Genomic DNA, 20,905 nt, shown 5'->3' with positions numbered 1-20,905 from the left:
CATCCATCCCTACCATTCCCTGAACACTTGCCCAGGATTGCCAGGCTCAGTGCTGGATAACCAAAGGGGCAGAAAAGGGCAACTCATTCCTGAAGGGTTCCCATCTCCTTTTCTGGGTGCCCTTGGCAACTTGGGCTCAACTCCACTAGAGTCCTTACCACCCTGTGTTACCTTTTGTGTGTCTCTGTACTGTGACTCCCTTTGGGTAAGGACCATGTCTTGTTCATCTGAGCACCAGCTGCACAGGAGATGCTTAGGGAAGGTGTGTGTGGGCAGATGGAGGAATGAATGAATGAATGAATGAATGAATATGAATGTGAATGAATGTGGGAGTATACAGCGTGGTGATTACAAGTAAGGGCTCTGGAGGGATACTCTGGGGTTATAGACCGTTTTCCAGCTGTGAAACCTTGAGCAGGTTACTTAAGACCTTTAACCTCAGTTTCCACATCTGTGAAATGGGCATAATACTAGTGGCTGCTCGTGAGGGCTGCTAGAGATGCTGTCATCATCACTGTTCTACAAAGGAGGAAATAGGAGCTCACAGTGAGCGCAGGCCTGGGTCACAGAGCTGAGAGAGGCAGGGTGATTGGGAAACAGGTTCCCCTCACTGCAGGTACCATGCCCTTTCTTCCTCATCCCAAAGCCCCATTCACTGCTGAGCCACACACACTCTCAGAAGAGGGAGGGTCCATCTCCCTCAGCAAACAGGACACATCAGGTCCCCTGGCTGTTCCACCCACCGTAGCCTCCCACCTCCTGCTCCCATTGCCCACAGATATGTGTTTGTGTAAACTGATGTAAAAGGAATTATCGACTTCCATGTTCCCAGGCCCGTTTTCAGAGAGCTGAAAAACACCATAAAATCGGTAGTTCCTGGTCACCTTTAAACATCACCTAAAAATACATGTTCAGCACTTCCTACAGGGGATTTAATATTTTTCCTTCCCAATTTTAATCTGATTAGGTTGATCCAATAACTACCATTAAGGGGAGCAATTTATTACTTTTAATCCACCTTGCCCAGGGGGTTAGATGTCTGCCATAGTCTCAGTCTCTTCAGCCTGCTATTACGAAATCCTGCAGACTGGGGGGCTGATAAACAACAGAAATGTATTCCCCCAGTTCTGGGGGCTGGAAGTCCAAGGTTAAGATGTCATCCTGTTCTGGTGAGAGTCTTCGTTTTGGTTCATATCTGACCAACCTTCTCTGTGTCCTCACACGGGGAAAGCAGTGAGGGAGCTCTGTGGGGTCCCTTTTATAAGGGCACTCATCCCATTTACGAGGGCTCCACCCTCATGACCTCATCACCTCCCAAAGGCCCCACCTCCTAACACTGTCACCTTTACAGGTTAGGATTTCCACATAGGAATTTGCAAGGAACACCATCATTCAGACGATAGGTGACACTGAGGGGTTATATCATGGGGAGTGCCTCCTTTTTTCATTTTTCCATTTTCCAGTCATTTTAACAAAACCTCAAGGGCAAAGTACCTCATGTTCAATTAATGGCACAAGGCCTGCTTACGGAGCAGTGTGTCACACGAAGTCACAGAACGGTGAGTGTCCTGCAGTCTGCATGAACTGTGGGTAACACATGTAAATGCCAGTGTACAGAAGCCAATGTTGGAAAGGGAAGATGGCCTAGAGTCCCACACCTTCCCTTCCCCTGCCCAGCGCTCACGTGGTGGTTCTTATCCCCCAACCATCACCAGAGGTCCAGGCCACAATACAGATTTGGGCCCCACCTGGAAGTACAGAAACAGAATAGTCAAAGTTGGGTCCAGGAGTCTGTCTTAAGGTCCATGGGTTTTTGCTGGTGGTTCCCAGCCTTTGTTGTACTCCGAACCCCCTGAAAACATCTCAGTGTTGGGCTGCTACACACACCACACAAGTCAGGCCATCTGGGGACGGTGGCTAGGCATCAGGGTTAGTTAAAGATTCCAGGCGCTTCTAACACACAGTGTCATTTGGGAACCACCAGAGAAGCGGTTCTGTTTGAGCTGAGAGCTGGGTTGTTAGGGGCGCTGAGGCGAGAGGGCAGGATGGGTAGGGGAGACTGCTGTGTTCAGGGCTGAGGGACAGGCTGTGACTGAGGGAGCACCGGGCACCCCGCCCAGGGAAGCATCTTGGGGTTACCTCCGCCTTCCTGTCTTTCCAATGAACATGGTACCACCTGCAGGAGTCCGATTGCAGAAGCAGGTTGTAAAAGAGACTTCTATACGACCAACTGCGATTTGGAAGTGCCCAAGGCCGTTCTTCACTTTCTCTGTCCTTTCCTAGATAGTATTCTCCTTGCTTCGTGATTGATTCTTCCCATCCACCTGATTTCCCTCTTAACTTCTGCTATTAGAAAAACAAGATGCAGACCCCCTGTGGCACTGAGTTTGCCAACGTCAGTTTCTCCATCTGTGGAATGGGCACAGCCACACAGCTCGGTCTGCTCATGGTGAATAAAAGGACAACATTCAGGGCTGTGTGGGGAAGGGCTTACGACTTGCGGGCTGCTCCTGCCTGTGGCTGGGAAAGCAGGGAGAAGCTCCAATCCCCAAAGAAAGCAGGTGCCTGGGAAGAGCCTCAGGGGGTCCCAAGGGCCCAGCCAAGCATCTAGGCCTCCCAGGAAGAGGCCCAGGAGAGAAGTGCCATTTGGGAGATCCTAGAAAAAGTCTCCAGGTAGATGCACTGGCCGCCTCATCTATCGCCTCTGGCTGCACAGAGCTGCCTCCAACTCTCCCTATGTCACCGTCTACCTTGTTAACCTTTGTGCTTTCTGTTGACCCGTAACCTCATGGGTGTCGTCCACTGGGGATAAGGATGTGGCTGAGGGACCTGAGCTCCATGGCTCTGTCATTCTGCGCAGGCACTGCAGGTTGGGGCACAGGAGACCCTCGAGCAACCTAACCAGGTCAAAAGAGACCAGGGTGACATTGCGGGGTGACCTGCAGAGCTGCAGCTCTAGGCACTCCCTCAGGCCAGGCGTGGGGTTCTGACGTGACCAGGGTCACGCTCCCCAAATGGCCCCAGATCACACATTCAAGGTCAGCCTGTGCCCCCCGCCACCCAAAATGAGGACGGACCCTGCATTGTGCTGGTGGCTGGTCTCCAGGTGCAGGAAGGGCGAGAGAGCTGGGGCTTTGGGATTTGGTTAATGTCGCAGGGGAAGAGACAAACAGAAGGCCTGGGGGCCTCTAATCTCTGTTCCATGGCCAAGACACTTCTATTCCTTTTAGGATGAAAAGGAGAGTACATATCTTTATGACGATGGTCCATATACCAAGGCAAAGGGAAGGGGACATGCCATGCCATCCTGGATATTTGAGGTGGCTGATGTTGCATGTGTGTGCGTGCGTGTGTGTGTGTGTGTGTGTAAGAGAGAATGTGTGAGTGTGTGTGAAATCATGCAGGAGTGTGCAGCTGAGGGCTGGAAGGTTTCTTACCACGAGATGGCACCAACAGCAAGGGCCTGGCTCAGCCGACCCAGAGTCCAGCTCTCCGCAGCGCCAGGGACATATGACCACTTCCCCCAGTCCACGGGGCCTTCTCTGCAGCTTCCTTCTGGAAATTTTTAACTTGGTATGGAGACAGCAGGATGGACAGTGACCATGGGGAGAGGGGTGCCCACCAAGTTACAGCCCATCCAGCTCGGCTCAAAGTGTGCAGACCCTGAAGTCCTGTGCTGGGCACTGTGGAGCCAGGGGCATGCACAAGCAAAGAAGCACAAGGGGGAGGTCATGCTTTGGAGCGTCCGCCATGTGCCAGGCGTTGCACTGCTGCTTCTGCACACATAGTGCCCTTACCCTCCCATCTCCCGGAGGGGGCATCCCTGTGGCCATAGCACAGACACGGGTGCGAAGGCGCAGAATGGTTAGGAAGCTTGTCCACGGCTACCCGGAGAGAGCCCACTTCTGATTGTCTCGGGTCTCAGGTTCTCTTCTTGGGTGGGGGCCAGAGATTCTGTTAGACTTCCTCGACTGCGGGAGGCGGCACCTCCAACGGCCTGGGAGAGGCTTCCTGGAGGAGAGGGTTTTGTTGTTTTTTTGTTTTCCTCTTTCTCCTTCTTCTGCCAGGGGTATGTTCTGAGGGTCTGGGCTCTGGGACTGGTCAGAGACGGTCCATGGGTGCCCCTACGCTTAGCTTTCCACTGTCACAGACTGACAGGGAAAACGTTCTCTCCGCAGTGTCGGGAGGAGGGGTGTGCTTGTGTGAGTTTGGTTGGTTTCAATGATGTGGAGGTTTGGGGTTTTGTTGTGTCATGTTGTGGTTTTGAGGAAAACCAAACAAGGGAGGCAAATACCTGCCTCCCCAGTGAACATGGACCAGCACTGTCAGACCCCCAGAGCAATTTGTCCCCATCAGCAAACCTGCCTAAAACCAAGCCTAGAGGTGACAAAAATCTCAAATCGAGGTTTGCCTTTTTGACTTTCAAGGGCCCTTTACTTGTTGAATCATTTACTGCACGTATGGTGTGCCAATCCTAGGAACATGAGTCCAGCAAATCCAGCCTCTCCACCTGGGCCATCTCCCCTGGCCTCTGGTCCTGGCAGCCACGCGTACAAGGGTGGACCTTACTCCCCCCCACAGAGACCCCTGCTCTGGGGCTCAGCGTGCTCTGGGGGCTCCCCTGGGAAGCCCAGCACTCTGCACACAGCCTCATCTTTTAATAAACCACCTCTCATGTCTGTCTCCCCACAATCTGTGGGTCCCACAAGCACAGGACATTTTTGAATTCCTTTTCAAATCCCTAAAACTGAAGAGAGACTGTGAACTGGCTCAGCAAACGTTTGCTGAGTGCCTGAAAGAGCCCAGAGGAGGCAGAGCGGGTAGGAATGAGAGTTGAGTCATTTGTGTCTCGGCCCAGACATGGACCGTGTCGTCCTGGACCCATCGCTCTGTCTCTTTGGATCTCAGTTTCCTCCTCAGGCAAAGGTGGGAGAATCTCTCTGAACAGCTCAGCACCTGTTGTTCTAAGAATGAAATGGAGATCTATAAATTCCATAGGGCAGGGCTCCTCTGGAATGGCGGGGTGGTGGCCTGGGTCCCCACCTCTGCTCACCTCAGAACTTCGGAGGCACGTGGTTCTAGAAGCCCAGCAGGGACTGCACCGGCCGGGAAGGCTGGAAGCTGGCAGCAGCCCACATTCTCTGTGCTCAGGCCATTCTCCTTCTGGGCCTGCGTTTTCTCAGGTGTAAAGATGGAGGGGCTGGGATGGTGATTCCTGGAGGCAGCCAGGGTGAGCAGGACGGTGACTGGACCCCAGAGATACAGACAGCCGGAAGCCCCTGTACTCGCAGACCCCCAGAGCTGCCTCCTGTCCTACCTGCCCACAGGATGGTTCTTTGGGCCTGATTTCCCCTTCCCAGCTGGCCCTTTGTCATGTGACAATGAACCTCGTAGCTGGGGGATGGGAATGGGGCTATGGAGAGGGGTGCAGGCGGGAGGAGTGGAGCAAGGAACCATCGCCCTTTAGTACAAAATACAAAGCCTCCTCTCTACAAGGGCTTGTGCTAGCATAACTCCCTTTCCACAGAGGCAGGGAGAGCCAGCGCAGGGGCGATGGGTCGTGCTCCTGCTGCCACCCACTACAGCCCTTTCCTGGTGCTAAGAGGGAAAATAATAATGATGATGATGATGACAATAAATATATAATAATAAGGATAGGTCGACTCGCTGAAACCCAGTTTTAAATATGAGTCAGCTGGCTCTGTAGCTGTTAAAGATCCTTAGTGGAGTAAAACAGGTGGGTCTTTAGGACACAGAGAAAAGAGCAATGGGACTTGGCCCACCATTTACAAAATGACTCATCGGAAGGCATTTCCTTCTCTGAAAGCCCCAGCTCGGGCCAACTCGCCAACCTCCCAGGCTGTGGGATGTGGTAGGATAGGAAACACACTCAGGCGACTCAGCAAGGCCAGAGTTCTGATGGAACCCGGGGTCCCACCGCCCACCAGCAGGGCCATTTGGCAGTTGGCTTAACTTCTCTGAACTCTTGTTTTATTGGGGAGAAAGGAGATGTCTGGCTGTCAAAAGCAGGGTAGAATTGAATGGAAAGCTTTGAACAGCACGAAGATGGGAAGGTGATTGCCCTTTGGCTTTGAAAGCCCTGCCTGGCAGCCCCCCTTTATCACTGCCGTTCCCCCGCAGGCCCTCTCTCCAGCCCCCACGGCCATGGCTTTCACCCCGGCGCCAGCGGAGGACACATCCTCACGCCCCCAATTCTGCAAGTGGCCATGTGAGTGTCCGCCGTCCCCAGCCCGCTGCCCGCTGGGGGTCAGCCTCATCACAGATGGCTGTGAATGCTGTAAGGTGTGTGCACAGCAGCTTGGGGACCACTGCACGGAGGCCGCCATCTGTGACCCCCACCGGGGCCTGTACTGCGATTACAGTGGGGACCGCCCGAGGTACGCAATAGGAGTGTGTGCACGTAAGTGAGACCTTCCCTCCCCTCTGGCCAGTCCCCAGCGTCCCCAGCTCTGGCCCAGGACCCCTCATGCAAAGCCTTCCCCTGGCCAGGCTGCTGTTCTGTGGGAGGTACCCCCCACATCCCAGTCCATGCTTAGAGGCCAGGGGTGGGGTCCTTCCTGACAGTGGGTGCCTACATTCCTCCTGCCTTCAGCACCTGGCTCCCTGCTCTCTTCTCAGTCCTAGGCGCACGTCCATGGCTGCCTTCGAGGAAAAGGAAGCCACCAGGCAGGACCTCAGCCTGGTTTCATTCTCTTAGTGGTCGGGCCCCGTGCTGGATGCCCATGGCCTCCGAGGGGCACCAAGACCCTGCAGAGCGCCAGATATGTTAGTAATATTGTAAATTAGAATAATACATATGTTTTAAATTCAGTAGTCTTGAAAGAATAAAAGCCAGCAGCCTGCAACCCTCTCTTCCTACTACCTACCTGCATGCCTTAAGTTCCTAGAGTCAGTTTTCAGTTTAAAACTGAAGCTCTTTCTCCTTGTACTTACGACTACATCATACATATCTACTGTTGTATCTTGATCGCCTTAAAATATCAATTTTGGATGTTCTATTAATGATCTTATGTGATAGCTGATGACCTAACGACTTAGCTCATCAGTGCCACTGGACACCTCTCCCGTCTTCCAATGTCACTGTCACATTTTCGTTTATACAACAATCCTTATTTACATCATTATAAGTATGTAAATATTGTTTGCAGCAGCCTGGCTAGTGTACTTGTTTGAATTTCCTTTCTTATGAAGCCTTTTGTTTTTCCTGGAGTGTCTATTTGCCTTTGCTTTTTTGACTCTTGGTCTTTATAATATCCTCATGTTGGGGGGTGGCAGGCTGTTGCTCTTTGCAGTCTGTTTGCTCTGCGAGTGCCCCATCACATCCCTTTTGGTTCCCGAAGACCTCCTTTCTGGGACTTTCTGAACTCCTGCTTTGATCTGGACTGGTACTCATTTAGCTTGAATCCTCTAAGCGTTTATCCAGGATACACGACTCAGCATGATGAAGAGAGGCAATTATGCATCATGACACCGCAGCTAACTTCAGAAAAGTTACACAAAGCCTCATAAACCCAAGAACCTCTTGCTTCCATTAGTGCTGAATCGAGACTCCCCCATAATAGGATTCCATATCTGCCCCATTACATGTTTGCACACAACGTAGCCTCTAATCTCGGCTAACCCACTGTGTCTTCCGGGGTGGGTGGTTGATGAGGGACCTACACATAATTCCAAGTCAGACAGTCCTATCTGAGCCTCTTAGTTAATTTATGAGCTTCTTCTGCTCTTTTGTCAGTGATTCATGCTTCAACTTTCATACCAAGTCATCTGTCTTTAGCTTTACAAGTAACGACCCTTGATTCTCCCATCCTTCCACTTTGCTTTCTTTTATTCATATGCATTATTAGCACCCCCCCAAAAAAAACAGTGTGTTCAAACAGACAGACTCATCTGAGTTGTTGATGGCGAATGTCATTCCTGAGCCCCACCCAGACTTATGAATCAATTCCCTGGAACTGGGAATGGCATCTACGACTTTACCAAGCTTCACAGGTGATTCTCAGGCATGCTCAAGCTTGAGACTGACTGCTAACATACAGTAGCCCCCCTCATCCATGGGGTATCCTTTCCAAGACCCCTGGTGGATGCCTGAAACCACAGATAGTACCAAATCCTATATACACTGTTGTTTCCTATACATACCTAAGATAAAGTGTAATTTGTAAATTAGACGTAGTAAGAGATTAATAACTAATAATAAAACAATTGCAACAATATACTGTAATAAAAGTTATGTGAATGTGGCATTATTAAGTAAAATAAGGGTGATTTGCATACAAGTACTGCAATGCCAGGAGCGTCCACCTGGTCACTGAGACAGCTACTAAGTGACTAACATGCAGGGAGCATATACAGTGTGGGGACACTGGCCAAAAAGATGATTCACCTCCCAGGAGCAGGATCACGCTACTCAGAACAGCCTTCAATTTAAAACATATGAATTGTTCATTGAATTGTTTATTTCTGGAATATTCCATTTACTATGTTCAGACCGCAATGGACCACAGGTAACTGAAACCGTGGAAAATGAAACCGCGGTGATGGGGGAGGGGTACTGCTTACAGTCAGTCATGTACTCTCTCCCCGTACCCCAGGTAAGGAAACTTGGCTGAGACTTCCTGCACTAGAATTCCCTCTCGTTATATGACACTGTCACATTGTTTCTTTCCCCTTTTACAGCCGACTTCAAGGTCATTAAAAAGGTAATTCCGTTCACTGTGATTATCCTAACTTTTAAAGCTATGATATATTGACATCTTACCAGGTGCCAGGCACTAATGCCGTTCTCTCACGGACCCAGAGACAGGGCAGGCCCCAGAGCGACTTCTCCTGCCCGCTATTCCCCACCAGAGGCCTGGAAAGCCACCTTCCCAATCACCCTCTCCCCCTATCACTGTGTGTCTCAGTTCCTGCTTCACTCTCTACAGCCTCTTAGCTCCCCTTCACCACGAGGCCTCTGTGTATTCAGTCTTTTCATTTGGAAAGAAAACTGTGGTCTGCAGGAGATTTTAATAGGTGTACGGTGCCACGGGTTCCCTGGTCGTCTAGGTTTGCAGACATTGCAACAAAATTAAGCAAGTGTTAGAGAACTTCTCAGAGGTTTTAAATGTTTGTTTCCATTGTCAAATTCCAAAAAGGGAGCTGTCATAAGAAGCTTTTTTCTTTTCAAACTTATTTGCACAGTGGACTCTTTTTGTCCCAGTAGATTTTTACTCACCCACCCCAACACACACACACACACACACACACACCCCTCATTAGCGTTCTACTGAACATCTTTCCAAAAATGCTGCCATAGAGTCTGAGTTCATGGGACCCTCGTGCAGAAAAGAAGAAAGGCCAGGATTTGACAATTATTGAGAGGAAGGTGCCTCGGGACCAGAGGGGAAAGAGAAAGAACTAAATAGACAAATTCATCAAATGGTCATCCCAACCAGTCCCCAAGGCAGGCTCTCTGTCCTTGGAGATGAGCCTGTAAGCAGGCCGGGGCAAGGCAGGTAATAAAAATGATCAATGACAGCACGGGTACATAAAACCCAAAGGGAGAATGATGGGAAGTAGAGCAAACTGGTAAATGCAAGCTTTGGCTGTCAGAGGTCCTGCGTACCAGCCGTCCTTGTCAGGCCAAAAAGGGAGCTTGGTCGTGTCCATTCTGCTCAGTTTTCAAGAAAATCCAGAAATCCAGATTTGGGTATGATTTGTAAATGTTGGCAACACGTTAAAAAAAAAAAAGATTTTTTTAAATATTCTGTGCGCCAAGCTAAATACTTCTGTGGGCAGAGAGTGACCTCTGAATTATACTCTTTGGCTATTTTGGTTGTACAAACACTACTCTGCATTTAACGCAGCTGGGTCGGGCCTGAGGTCAGTGTGGTTTGCTGGAAGGATGGAGAAATTTACAGGCGGACAGACTTGGGTTTTGAATCCTGGCTCTGCCCCTTTCCGGCTACGTGACGCTGGGCACATCACTTAAGGAGTTTGATCAAACCAACCTCCTGTGGCTGCTGAGAATGGCAAAGGAACACATTAAAGCCTCAGATGTGATTGGCTGCTCTGGGTCATTGTTTTAACCTTTTCTTGTTGAAGTCCTCAAAGGAGAGGCCAGTGAGCTCCAGGCTCAGGCTCCCCAGGAGGAAGAGGGAGGGAGTAGAAAACTCACACGTGGTGTTTGGAGCTAGACAAACGAAGTTCTCATCCCAAGGCCATAACTAACTAGTATGATGATGTTAGGCCAGCTCCTTAAGCTTTTATGTGCCACTTTCCTCATCAAGGACAATGCGATAAAGAATGCCTGCCTCTTTGAGTGGTTGGGATGTTAAGTATCTGATACATGGTAGAAGCCCAATAAAGATTAGGGCTCACCCCACCTCCCATCCATCCATCCATCCATCCATCCATCCATCCATCCATCAATTAAGGCATTCACACAGTGAACGCAGTGATGATACACTAATAAGATTACAATAAGACATGACCCCCTGTCCCTGCTCCCATGCAGCTGACAGTCCACGAGGGGTTTGGGTGAGGGGAATGAAGGCCTGGATGGCAAAGCAAGGTGACTAGAGTTCCCAGAAGTTCGTTAATAAGAGGTAAGCTCACCGGGCCAGGCCTGGATTTGCAAACCTGAAATTAGATAGGAGATGGTGAAGGAAACGGCCAGCTTCACCAGGAGCTGGTCCTTCTATTAGTTGGACAGTGAATGAGGAGGGGGCACTAGAGGCCGCTGACAGGCCCGTGCACAGCCATCAGGCACATCATCCATCCCGCCCGCCCTCTAGCCCTGGGTGAGCGGGCGAGTCACGGGCATCACCACCCAGTTCCCCCACCCTGCCCAAAGCTCCCAGGGCTTATTATTATTAACATCCACCTCAGGCAAATTCTGGCAATCAGCTGCACCTATGAGCAGACTGTGGATTCCAAACGCCTTCCTTGGGTGGGCACCCTTACTGCCTGGGGCTCTCTGCCTGCATTTCCACACACTGTCCTCAGGACAGGACATGCCATCAAAGGAGGGACCGCTGGCTGGGCCCAGCGTCCCCCGATCTCTCCTGGAACTCCAGGCTTGTGTAACCAATACCACACGGCCACTCGGATGTCAACAGGCATCTCCTGTCCTCTAACCCCCAAACCCATCCCTCTAAGGACAGAGTGTCTCTCTCTCTAGAGCTCAGGGCACAGAACTGGTAGTCATTCTTGACCCTTCTCCTCTCATCCCCCCCTCCCATTGGTCAGCAGCTCTTCCTTCCGAAAGCATCCAGAAGTTGAGCCCTTCCCCTCATGGTCCTGGGTGCCACCCTGGTCCAAGCGCCACTACCTCCTAACTGGATTTCTGAGATGGCCTTTCCTCCCTTCAGCCTGTTCTCAGCTCAGCACCGGGAGTGTTCCTGTGTTCATATCATTGAGTCAGCAGTCACTTATTGAGCACCTACTGTGTGTCAGGCACAGTTCTAGGCTCTAACAGCTTTGCACCTTCCTCTGAGCCTCCAAGGAAGCCCTCTTTCCCCTCATCCCCTGCCCCCTCCCACATCCCAGGTCTGCTCCCACCTCAGGCCTTTCCACATACAGTTCCCTCCCTGGCGGGAAAGCTCCGCCCCCAACACCTGGGTGGCTCACCTCCTCATGTCCCACCCACTTTGTTGAAGCATCTTGGCTCAGTGAGGCCCTGCCTGCCCACCTTATTTACTCTGCAACTGCCCCACCCCCACCCCAACCCCCACCAACTCTCCCTCCTGCTTCAGTTTCCTCCCTGACACTTGTCCCCATAACATTCCAGGTGAGTGATTTGTCTTTCCTCTGTCATTCCCACTACAGTGTAAGCTCTGCGAGGGCATAGCTTTGTCTATTTTCTTCACCACTGAATCTCCAGCGCCTAGAACATGCCACACATGGGCATGGAATGAATGGGATCCTTGTTTCAAAGTGTTCTGATTGGTTTCCCATATCCCCCCCCTCAGAAGCATGACCCTACTGGCAGATGTTTGTCAGTACCAGGCTTTGTGCCACGTGCTGGGGATGGGACAGGGAGTTCGCTGCCTGGTTTCCTGGCCCAGCCACGACACGTCCTCTCACCTTGGCAGAGGGTGGTACCGGGTGACAGCTGCAGCCCTGAAAGGAACTTCCCTCTGCTCAAGGCCACCAAACCCCGCATCACTGGCTGGGCCCTGCCTTCGCCCTTGCTGTGCCCCTCCCCCGTGGGAGGAGCTGCCCAGCGTTTGCTCGCTGAGCTGGCAGGGGTCCCGGGGCCCACCCGGCCTGACCAGCTGCCATGTGTTTGCAGAGATGGTCGGCGTGGGCTGCGTCCTGGACGGGGTGCGCTACAACAACGGCCAGTCCTTCCAGCCTAACTGCAAGTACAACTGCACGTGCGTGGATGGCGCGGTGGGCTGCACGCCGCTGTGCCTCCGGGTGCGCCCCCCGCGCCTCTGGTGCCGACACCCGCGGCGGGTGAGCCTGCCCGGCCGCTGCTGTGAGCAGTGGGTGTGCGACGACGATGCCAGGAGGCCGCGCAAGACGGCGCCACGCCACACGGGCGCCCTAGGTGGGTGCCAGGGGCGGGGTGGGCGGGACTCTGGGGGCGGGTTGTGGACCCTCCAGGAGCTCTGACCTCCCGCCTGTGGTTGACACAAGCCCAGTCCCACTCCCAGCCCACCACTCACTAACGTAGCTGTGTGACCCTGGGAAAGTCACATCCCCTCTAGACCGTTTCCCCAGGGTTAGAAGGGAAGTGACACCCTCTGTCCCGCCTGTCTTCTGGGATCCTCTGAGTGTAAAATGTGAAAGTGCTTTGTAAAGAACAAAGCCAGACAGAGGTGATTCATTATTATCCTACTTAAGAGGTTAGGTGGAGAGGTGGAGGACAGGTGGGTACCTGGGGAGGAGAGGCAGGAGTGGCAGGTGTGAGGGCCCAAGAGAGGAGATGGCTTTCTTTCACTGTGGAGAATTGGGGACAGGTGAGGCTTCAGCCAGGTAAACCAGGTCATAGAGAGCCCTGGCAAGGGAGGGCAGGGACAGACCTGCTAGTTTCATCACAGTTTACTGGAGCCTAGCCAATGGCAAACACTTAGCAGGTACCAATCAATGTTTGTCATATGGATGGATGGATGGATGGATGGATGGATGGATGGATGGATGGATGGGCAAATTGATGAATAGATGGGTGGGCAAATGGGGATGTGAAGTAGGGCAGTGGGAGTAGAGGTGGCAAGAAAGGGACAGGTACAAGAGGCATTTATTGCATGAGTAAAACTAAAGGTCTTGGCATCAATTTAATGTGGAGATGGAGTGTGGCAGATGACTTCTGCTCGTCATTACCTGGGATAGAGTACAAGAGCAGGAGTGGGTTTGGGGAGGAGGGGCTCTCCGTTGTTTGAAACAGGTGGAGTCTGAGGCTGGGCACCCCACCTGTGGGATCCATCGCCCAGAGGATCGTCCAGTAGGGGCAGCTTTGGAGGAGGGAGGTGGGGCAGAAGAGGTCTGGAAGTAATCCAGCTGAGCTGCTGAGCTGGTGGGATGGTGTAAGAAGGGACAGAGGGAGACAGAGGGCATCTGGGGCCGAGGTCTGGGGGGCTGACATTTGAGAGGTGGACAGAAGAAGAGGAGGCTGATGGGGCGACAGAAGGAGAGTGGGGGGTAGAAGAGGAAAATCAGGAGCCTCTGATGACACAGAAGATAGCACTAAGGATATTTCTAGAAGGAAAGTGTCTATCAGGCAAGTGGACATGAAGAAGTGAAGAGATGGCAATAGAGTCTGGGTGTCTGAGGGTGTGGTCATTTTTTTTTTTAAGCTAAGTGCATGAGATAAGTCAGGAAGACTGCATGGAGGAGGCATCCTTGGCCTTTGGACTGACAACATTCTGACTAGAGAATTCTTTGTGATGGGGGCTGCCCTGTGCATTGTGGGATGTGCAGCAGCGTCCCTGACCCTTATCCCCTAGATGCCAATAGCACCTGCCCCACAAGTAGTACATAAAAACCAAACATACCTCCAGACATTGCTAATTGTGCCCTGGAGGACACAATCCCCCCTGGAGAACCACTGGTGTGGTGCCTAGGCAACCCCATTTAAGGTGAGGGAGAGAAAGGCAAATCCAAGAGGTGGGCTAGAAACAGGACCAGAGACTTTGCAGAAGCCAAGTGAAGCAAGTGCTTCCGAGAAGAACAAACCGGAAAGCAGGGGAGGACAGGCTGTAAAGGAGCAGCCCTGACAGAGACCTGCCTCCTGTGCAGCCTTGTTCTGATAGGCCCAGGAGGGAGAGTGGTTCCGCAATCTTCCCCCACCTCCTGGCTCAGGGATGCAGAGCCTCTCTGGATGGGGCTTGGGTGCCCCCCAAGGGCGGAGCCAGCCCCCTGAAGAAGCTGTCCCTGTGGATGCAGGGCTTGGCCCGGAAAGCTCTGCCCCTCGCAGGCACACAGCAGCAGTCTCACCACCAACCCCCTTGGCAGACCCACAAGAGGGTCATGGGGGCAGGGGTGGCAGTGACTGTCTGCTTATTGTGTGTGGCCCAGTGACCCCATTCTGACTGAACATAAGCAGAGCTCCTGCCTGCCTAGCAGGTGACCCAGAAACCAAAGCCCTTTTATCCCCCTAGGCAAATCCCTCCCCACAGTCTCCCTCCCTCCACACTGAAGCTCAGCTCATCCCAGCCTGGCCCAGCCTCTCCTTTTTTTCTTCTGTCTCTCAAACCTCCCCTTCTCTCACTCCTTCATTCATCAATGTTCCCTGTACGTCTATGAACCTGGAAGGGCTGGGTATCAAGAACTGATCTTTCCCCTTTCTCTTTCTTCTCCTGATCCTATTAGATTTCTTTCCTATTTTTTTCTTTTCTCCCCCCGACCATTTTAATCACTTTTCTCTCCGGTCCCCATTCTCTCCTTCTCTCTCCCTTTCTCAGTCCCCTGCACTCTCTCTCCCTTTCCTTCCTTTTTTCTCCCTCTCCCTTTCTTTGCTCTCTCCTGGGTCTTCCCACCTCTCCCCCTCTGTTCCTCTCCCACATACTGCATTATGTGCCCATGTGTCAGGGTGGGACTGGCTCGCTCTTCCAGTGTCTCTCATGTATCTTGTTCCATTTTCCTGTGGGATCTTTCCTTTGTCTTCCTGCCTTTTCACCTGCCTCCATCTCTAGCTCGTTCTAGTTTCCACTTCTCAGGAAGCCATTGAGCACTCCACATATATATAATGGACCATCTGAGAATCGGTTGGCCGACAGTCAAGGAACCCCACCAGCTCACATTTACTGAGAGTTTACTAGGGACCAGGGACAGCTCGAGTGCTGAGACATGTGTGACCCATCTTTTCCCTCCACAGCCCTGGGAGGAAGGCCCACTTGCAGATGGCCATGCTCAGAGTTGAACCCAGACTATGTGACTCTGAAGCCTGTGTGTCCCCTTAACCACTATGCCCTCAGCATCAGCCAGATGAAATGCTGGGTACTAGGGAGTAGACGCTCCCCTTTGACCTTCCCCCAGAGAAACTTATTCTGTGCAGCGGCAAGAACAGTGTCTTGTGACCTAGCAGATAGATGTCTGATACATGCTTAATCACTATCTAGACCCTTTCATTGTCACACCAGCCCCACAAGCTAGATGCTATTGTGCCAACAAGGAGACTGAGTTGTCTAGGGTCACACAGCTTGTCGGTGGTGGAGCAGAATTTGAACTCAAGTCCACTTGTCTGTAGGGATGGTCTTCCCTCCAAAGACCAATAAGGAGCTCAGAACAAGTCCTTCTCTCCTTGGGGACCCACGCTGGTTAGAAGCCAACTTGCCATCTCTCTCTTTGCTGAGTTTCAGGGCCCCCAACCCTTGTGCTTGTGTGGTGATGGTGGAGATTGGGGATGACAGTGGCTACAGACTCACAGGGACTCCGGTCTCCATCCACAGCGGCCATGGGCGAGGTGGAACCCTGGCACGGGAACTGCATATCCTACACGAGCCCGTGGAGCCCCTGTTCCACCAGCTGTGGCCTGGGAATCTCCACACGGATCTCCAATGGCAACGCCCGCTGCTGGCCTGAGCAGGAGAGCCGCCTCTGCACCCTCCGGCCCTGTGACGTGGACATCCGTTTGCACATCAAGGTGGGTCCACCTCCCAGGCAGGGCAGGCGTCTTAGACTTCACAGCTAAGCCTGGCTTGGAGCCTGGCTCCTGAACTCCCTCGCGGGGCCATCGGTAAGGTGGGAATAATTAAGCCCACCCCCTAAGTTATTTGGATAATGTGTGTCACCGGTTTGTTGCGTTGTGAATCTCACTCAATGGAACTGATGGTCATGACCATATTATTGGAATCAAGGTCCCTCTGGAGAGAACCCGGGGACTCTCAGAAGTGCTCTCCTGGGATGATTCTGAGGGCCCCTCGCTGACTGCCACTCTCCCTCTGCTCCTGGGGCAGCCCACACCTGTGTGCACCACGTGACAGCCATGCTGGGTGGTAGGGGGGCACTGAATGGGGCAGGGAATGGCCGGAGCCCAATGCCTGTCAGCTGCTGACTGCACGTGGCTGTGGCCAGTCTCCTCGCATCTCTGAGGAGTTGACTTAGATCATTAAAATAAAGCCTCGAGGGTACAGCGGACTGAGCCCTGCTCCTCAGAGTTAGAAGTGGATTTGATGTGCCTCACGTGAGGCCTCCTTGCTGATGCCTTCAGACTGACCATATGCCTAGCGTCGCTTAAAACAATTAAAACAACAACAACTCAGCCCTGATGGTTTCTGGGGGGTGCTGAAGACCGGGTTCCTGTAGACGAGCCAGCCCAGCTTCCTACACTTCTTCCACATTCACACATTGCTCCCTGTCCCTGTCCCCTTCCTTCCACCTCCTTCTCCTTCTCGCTTCCTCTTTCTCTCAGATTATCTCCCCTGCCTTACTAGTCTTTGTGTTCTTTATGCTTGGTGGATCGTAGGTACCCAGCAACGTCTCTTAATGAAAGCATGAATGGAACAGTTACCAGCAGCAGGAAAAATAGCTTGGTGAATGCAGGGTGCCCTTGAGGTAGAGATGGGTTTACCTCAAAACTAATTCAAGTCTCCCTTCGTCATCCCCAATCCCTACCATTACCACCCAATTTTACTTCAATAATTATGTGCCTAAGATGGCTCCTCCAACCGTATAAGCCTCAGGCCCCACAGAGCCTGATCTGCTGTCCCCAGTTCTGACATGGTGCTGGTACCATGTAGACCCCAAGAACCACTCGTCCAGTGGGATTAGTAAGTGCCTGCTATGTATGCATACTGCATAACTCAGCTGCTGAATCAGACTGTAGAGACCCAGCAAGAGCCCCTCTTAGGGAGCCCACAGCCCAATGGAAAGACAGCTACCTGTAAATAATACCAACCCAGCTGAGTAAGTTGCATGATAAGGGCGTGTGTGAGGCTGTGGGAGACCGAGGAAGAGGACGATGGGGGAAAGTGCGTCCCCAGTCATGGAGTCCCATGACGCCTCTTCCACTAACTAGCTGGGTGCTTGATTGACTGAAGGAGCTACAAAGCATCCTGTGTTGGTGAAAGTGTGACCGAGGACTGGGCAGTGGCCAGGCAGAAATGCGGGAAGGAAAGGGAATGCAGGTTGCGAGGTTCCCCTTAAGCATGACACGCGCCATCTGTGGTCCTCAGTTTACACCTGTGTAATATGGCTGGGTCTCGGTGTATTGGGGAGGGTCCTTCCTAGCTTAAAGGTGCTGCACATCTGAAAGTAAGGTGGAATGCTCCCATCGGGTGAATGACCAAGGAGCAATTAAGGCCTTAGAGGGAAGAAGGGGGTTGTTCGTCCTTTGAGCGTCCCCGCTGAAAGCTCCTTTCCTGCAGGAAGGGAAGAAGTGCTTGGCCGTGTACCAGCCAGAGGCACCCGTGAATTTTACCCTCTCCAGCTGTGTCAGCACACGCTCCTACCGGCCCAAGTACTGTGGGCTCTGCAAGGACAACAGGTGCTGTATCCCCTACAAATCCAAGACCATCGATGTCTCCTTCCAGTGTCCCGATGGGCCTGGCTTCTCCCGCCAGGTCCTATGGATTAACGCTTGCTTCTGCAGCCTGAGCTGTCGGAACCCCAACGATATCTTTGCTGACTTGGAATCCTACCCTGACTTCTCAGAAACTGCCAATTAGGCAGGCACAGAACAGACACAGAACGCAGCCTCAGGCCTGCTCCAATGCTTGCCAAGCAGCCACCCTCTGAGGCCCACCATCGAACCTTCTTTTGTGCACTTCCTGCTCATTTCTAATTACCCTTGGTCCCCTTTCCTGTCTCTAACCACCCAAATGATCCGTTCTGGTGCCTCTCAGTCCCAGACTAGGGGTCCCATCCTAGACGGGATTCTGCATGTACTCCAACGCAAATGCCTGTCTCCAGCTGTTCCGGACAAGCCCGAAGCCGCCCAGCCCATGCCAGCCACTGGGAGGCCTGCTGGATCTTGCCCGAGTCCCAAGGAACAGAATCAACTGGACACTCAGTATCACTACTTCCCTCTTTAGATGCCGAACCACAAGGCTCTTTGGATCCATTGAAAAGGAGAGGTGGGATTTAGGGTAATGGAACATTCTGTTATTTGGGTCCTGCTGGGTGCTCCAGAAGACAGTTCTGACCACAGCACACCAAAGTATCTCTGATTCCAAAGATGTGTGCACCCCAAGGTCACCAAACATTTGCCAAGGGAGGTGAATGGTTGTTCGGTTTTGATTTTTCGTGGAAAATTGTATCCACTCATCCAGGTGTTGTGGAAGTTAAGTTTCTCTCCACCCCTGCACTGTGAAGAGTACATACACATTGGGTTCATTCCAGTCAGAAATGCAATTTGATAAATTTCATTCTTGTTCATGAAACAGTCCCCAGTCCACACCCCAGGGACAGAGCAAGGTCAGCCCATTTCCAGAAGGAGCAGCTGACCATGGCTCCAAATCTGCTGCTGACCGACAAGATATCAAGGGATTGGCCAGGCTCTTCCTCAAATTGATATCCTCTCCCTGCTTAGGGGCTCACGGGAGTTGGTAGAATCCCTGGGAGAGCCTGTCTGACTCCTGAGAGTGGTGTTCTGGGACATTGCTCTGCATTTAAGGGGCCCCGACTGCAGCCCAAGCAGACCCACCTGAAATGACCAAGACGTCCAGGCTGGGTGTGGGTCAAACCAAGAAGCGGGTCCGTCTGCATCTGCCTGGGGTGGCAAGGGTCACTGGACCCAGGATATGAGGTCTTGTTCCGCTTCAGTGACCCATGTCACAGACTTCGGGTCTGCTGACCCAAACAACCCAGTTTTGGTGTGAAGACAGAGGTTTACTAGTTGTTTAGAAATGGAAATATATTTAACAGGGATTAAAAGCCGAAGGGGGTGATGCTAAAAGGAAGACAAGGTTGTCATTCGTGGAAATGAGGCTAGTATTTATTTTATTAGTAAAATATAAATGTACTGTTGTAATGCTTTTATTTAGTACCTTCTATGTGCCATGTTCTCAGTGCTTCCCCCACTCTAGCTCATGGAAACTTCACGATCTTGTTGAGAAGTGCCCATTATTATTTCTGTCTTACAAATGTGAAATCGAAGCTCAGATCGGTAAGAAAATTGGACCAAAGTCACCCAGCTGGTAAGTGAAGGAGTCAGGATTCAAATGTAGGTTTGACTGACTTGATATTTTCCCCCCTACTTTTAAAGCTTCCAGACATGTCAGAGCAGGAAAACATGTCAGAATAAGGCACCCTTTGCTCTCATTTTCTGCTCTTTTTTTAACTGTCTCTCTAGCTCCTTTTACAAGACTTCCAGATAATTTAGTGGCCTCAGCATCCAAAAAAATATGGCGTAGACAAAAATCCATGAATCTCATGTAGATCACCCTCTCCTTCAAAGCAGAAGCAGTGCTCACCATGCATTTAAAAGACAGTTTTGTTTACCCAACACTGCATACTGAATGATGGGCAGTTATTCCTAAGGGATTCTGTGTGGTGTGCAGAAGGGATTCCTAACCAGGAAACAAAGGACAGGCACACGCCTGCATTTTCTGTGACTTCCTGAATGTCTGGCTCAGTGCAAGGCACACGGTGCTGCTCAATACGGATCTGAGGAATAAAAGAAAGTGTGTATGTGCTCCTACTTTTATTCAGAAGCTCTCTTCTTCCAAAGAATCTAATTTTTATCAGCTGAGTCTTACCGTAAGTGCCATAGGAGAAGAGACACTATTTCAAGAAATGTATGTTTTTATTGGAAACAAAATAAAACAAGAATTCTGTGTGAAGAGAATTTACCCCATGAATAATCTCTTGTATTAGTCTGTGTGGACCGTGTTGGATTTTCTTAGAGTGACATCACTTGCCATCTACAAATGACGAGGTCTACATGATTACTGGCCCCACTTGAAATTCAGAGGAAACCCAAGAGCCAGGTTCCTACTGAACGACATCCCGATTTGGGAAACTGAACAGAGCTTCTAAGAGCATAGGAATCCTAGTTGGAGGAATTGGGGACCGTCCTGGGAATGGATGGGATGGGATGGCCACAATGTCCCAGTTAGTATTTGTTTCTAGAAATGGACCTGTCCTATGCAGGTCCCAGAGGGAAAGACTCAGATCCATGTGCTGAATTCATGAGGACGAAAATTTGGGCCCAATGTAAGGAAGCAGTCAGAATTACCCTGCAGTGGGATGACCCACTCCAATAACAATAAGAATAACAATCATGACGAAAAGAAAAAAGAAAAAAAAAGTCCCATTATCGAGTGGTTACTTGGGGCCAACCACTATGCTATATTTTAAATTATCTTACTAATGATCATAGCGATTTTGAGTAAAGCTCTCTTTTGTAAATGGAAAATCTGAGACTCCGAGAGGCTGAGAAATCAGCCAAAAAAAGCCAAAGCCCAAATCCCAGAGTATTCCACTCTGCCCTGCTCTTGGGGAGGCCTCCAGGCAA

General features: G+C 51.4%; 1 protein-coding gene across 2 annotated transcripts in view; it reads left to right on the top strand.

Moving 5' to 3' along the window:
- The window catches only part of CCN4 (cellular communication network factor 4), a gene marked incomplete at its 5' end in the record, with an annotated part of 31,803 nt that extends 11,154 nt beyond the window's left edge, over positions 1-20,649 (top strand). For both annotated transcript variants that reach the window (XM_081070903.1, XM_081070904.1), the window contains 4 exons: positions 6,142-6,421; positions 12,299-12,559; positions 15,900-16,093; positions 17,817-20,649. In XM_081070903.1, the coding sequence (XP_080927029.1) occupies positions 6,142-6,421; positions 12,299-12,559; positions 15,900-16,093; positions 17,817-18,116 (1,035 nt within the window). In that variant the 3' untranslated portion in view covers positions 18,117-20,649. The remainder of the gene's footprint in view (positions 1-6,141; positions 6,422-12,298; positions 12,560-15,899; positions 16,094-17,816) is intronic.
- Between the last annotated feature and the right edge of the window lie 256 nt (positions 20,650-20,905).

The sequence above is a fragment of the Rhinolophus hipposideros genome (genome assembly GCF_964194185.1).
Source record: "Rhinolophus hipposideros genome assembly, chromosome: 13".
Classification (NCBI taxonomy): domain Eukaryota; kingdom Metazoa; phylum Chordata; class Mammalia; order Chiroptera; family Rhinolophidae; genus Rhinolophus; species Rhinolophus hipposideros.
This window is presented reverse-complemented; position numbering and strand designations above follow the sequence as displayed.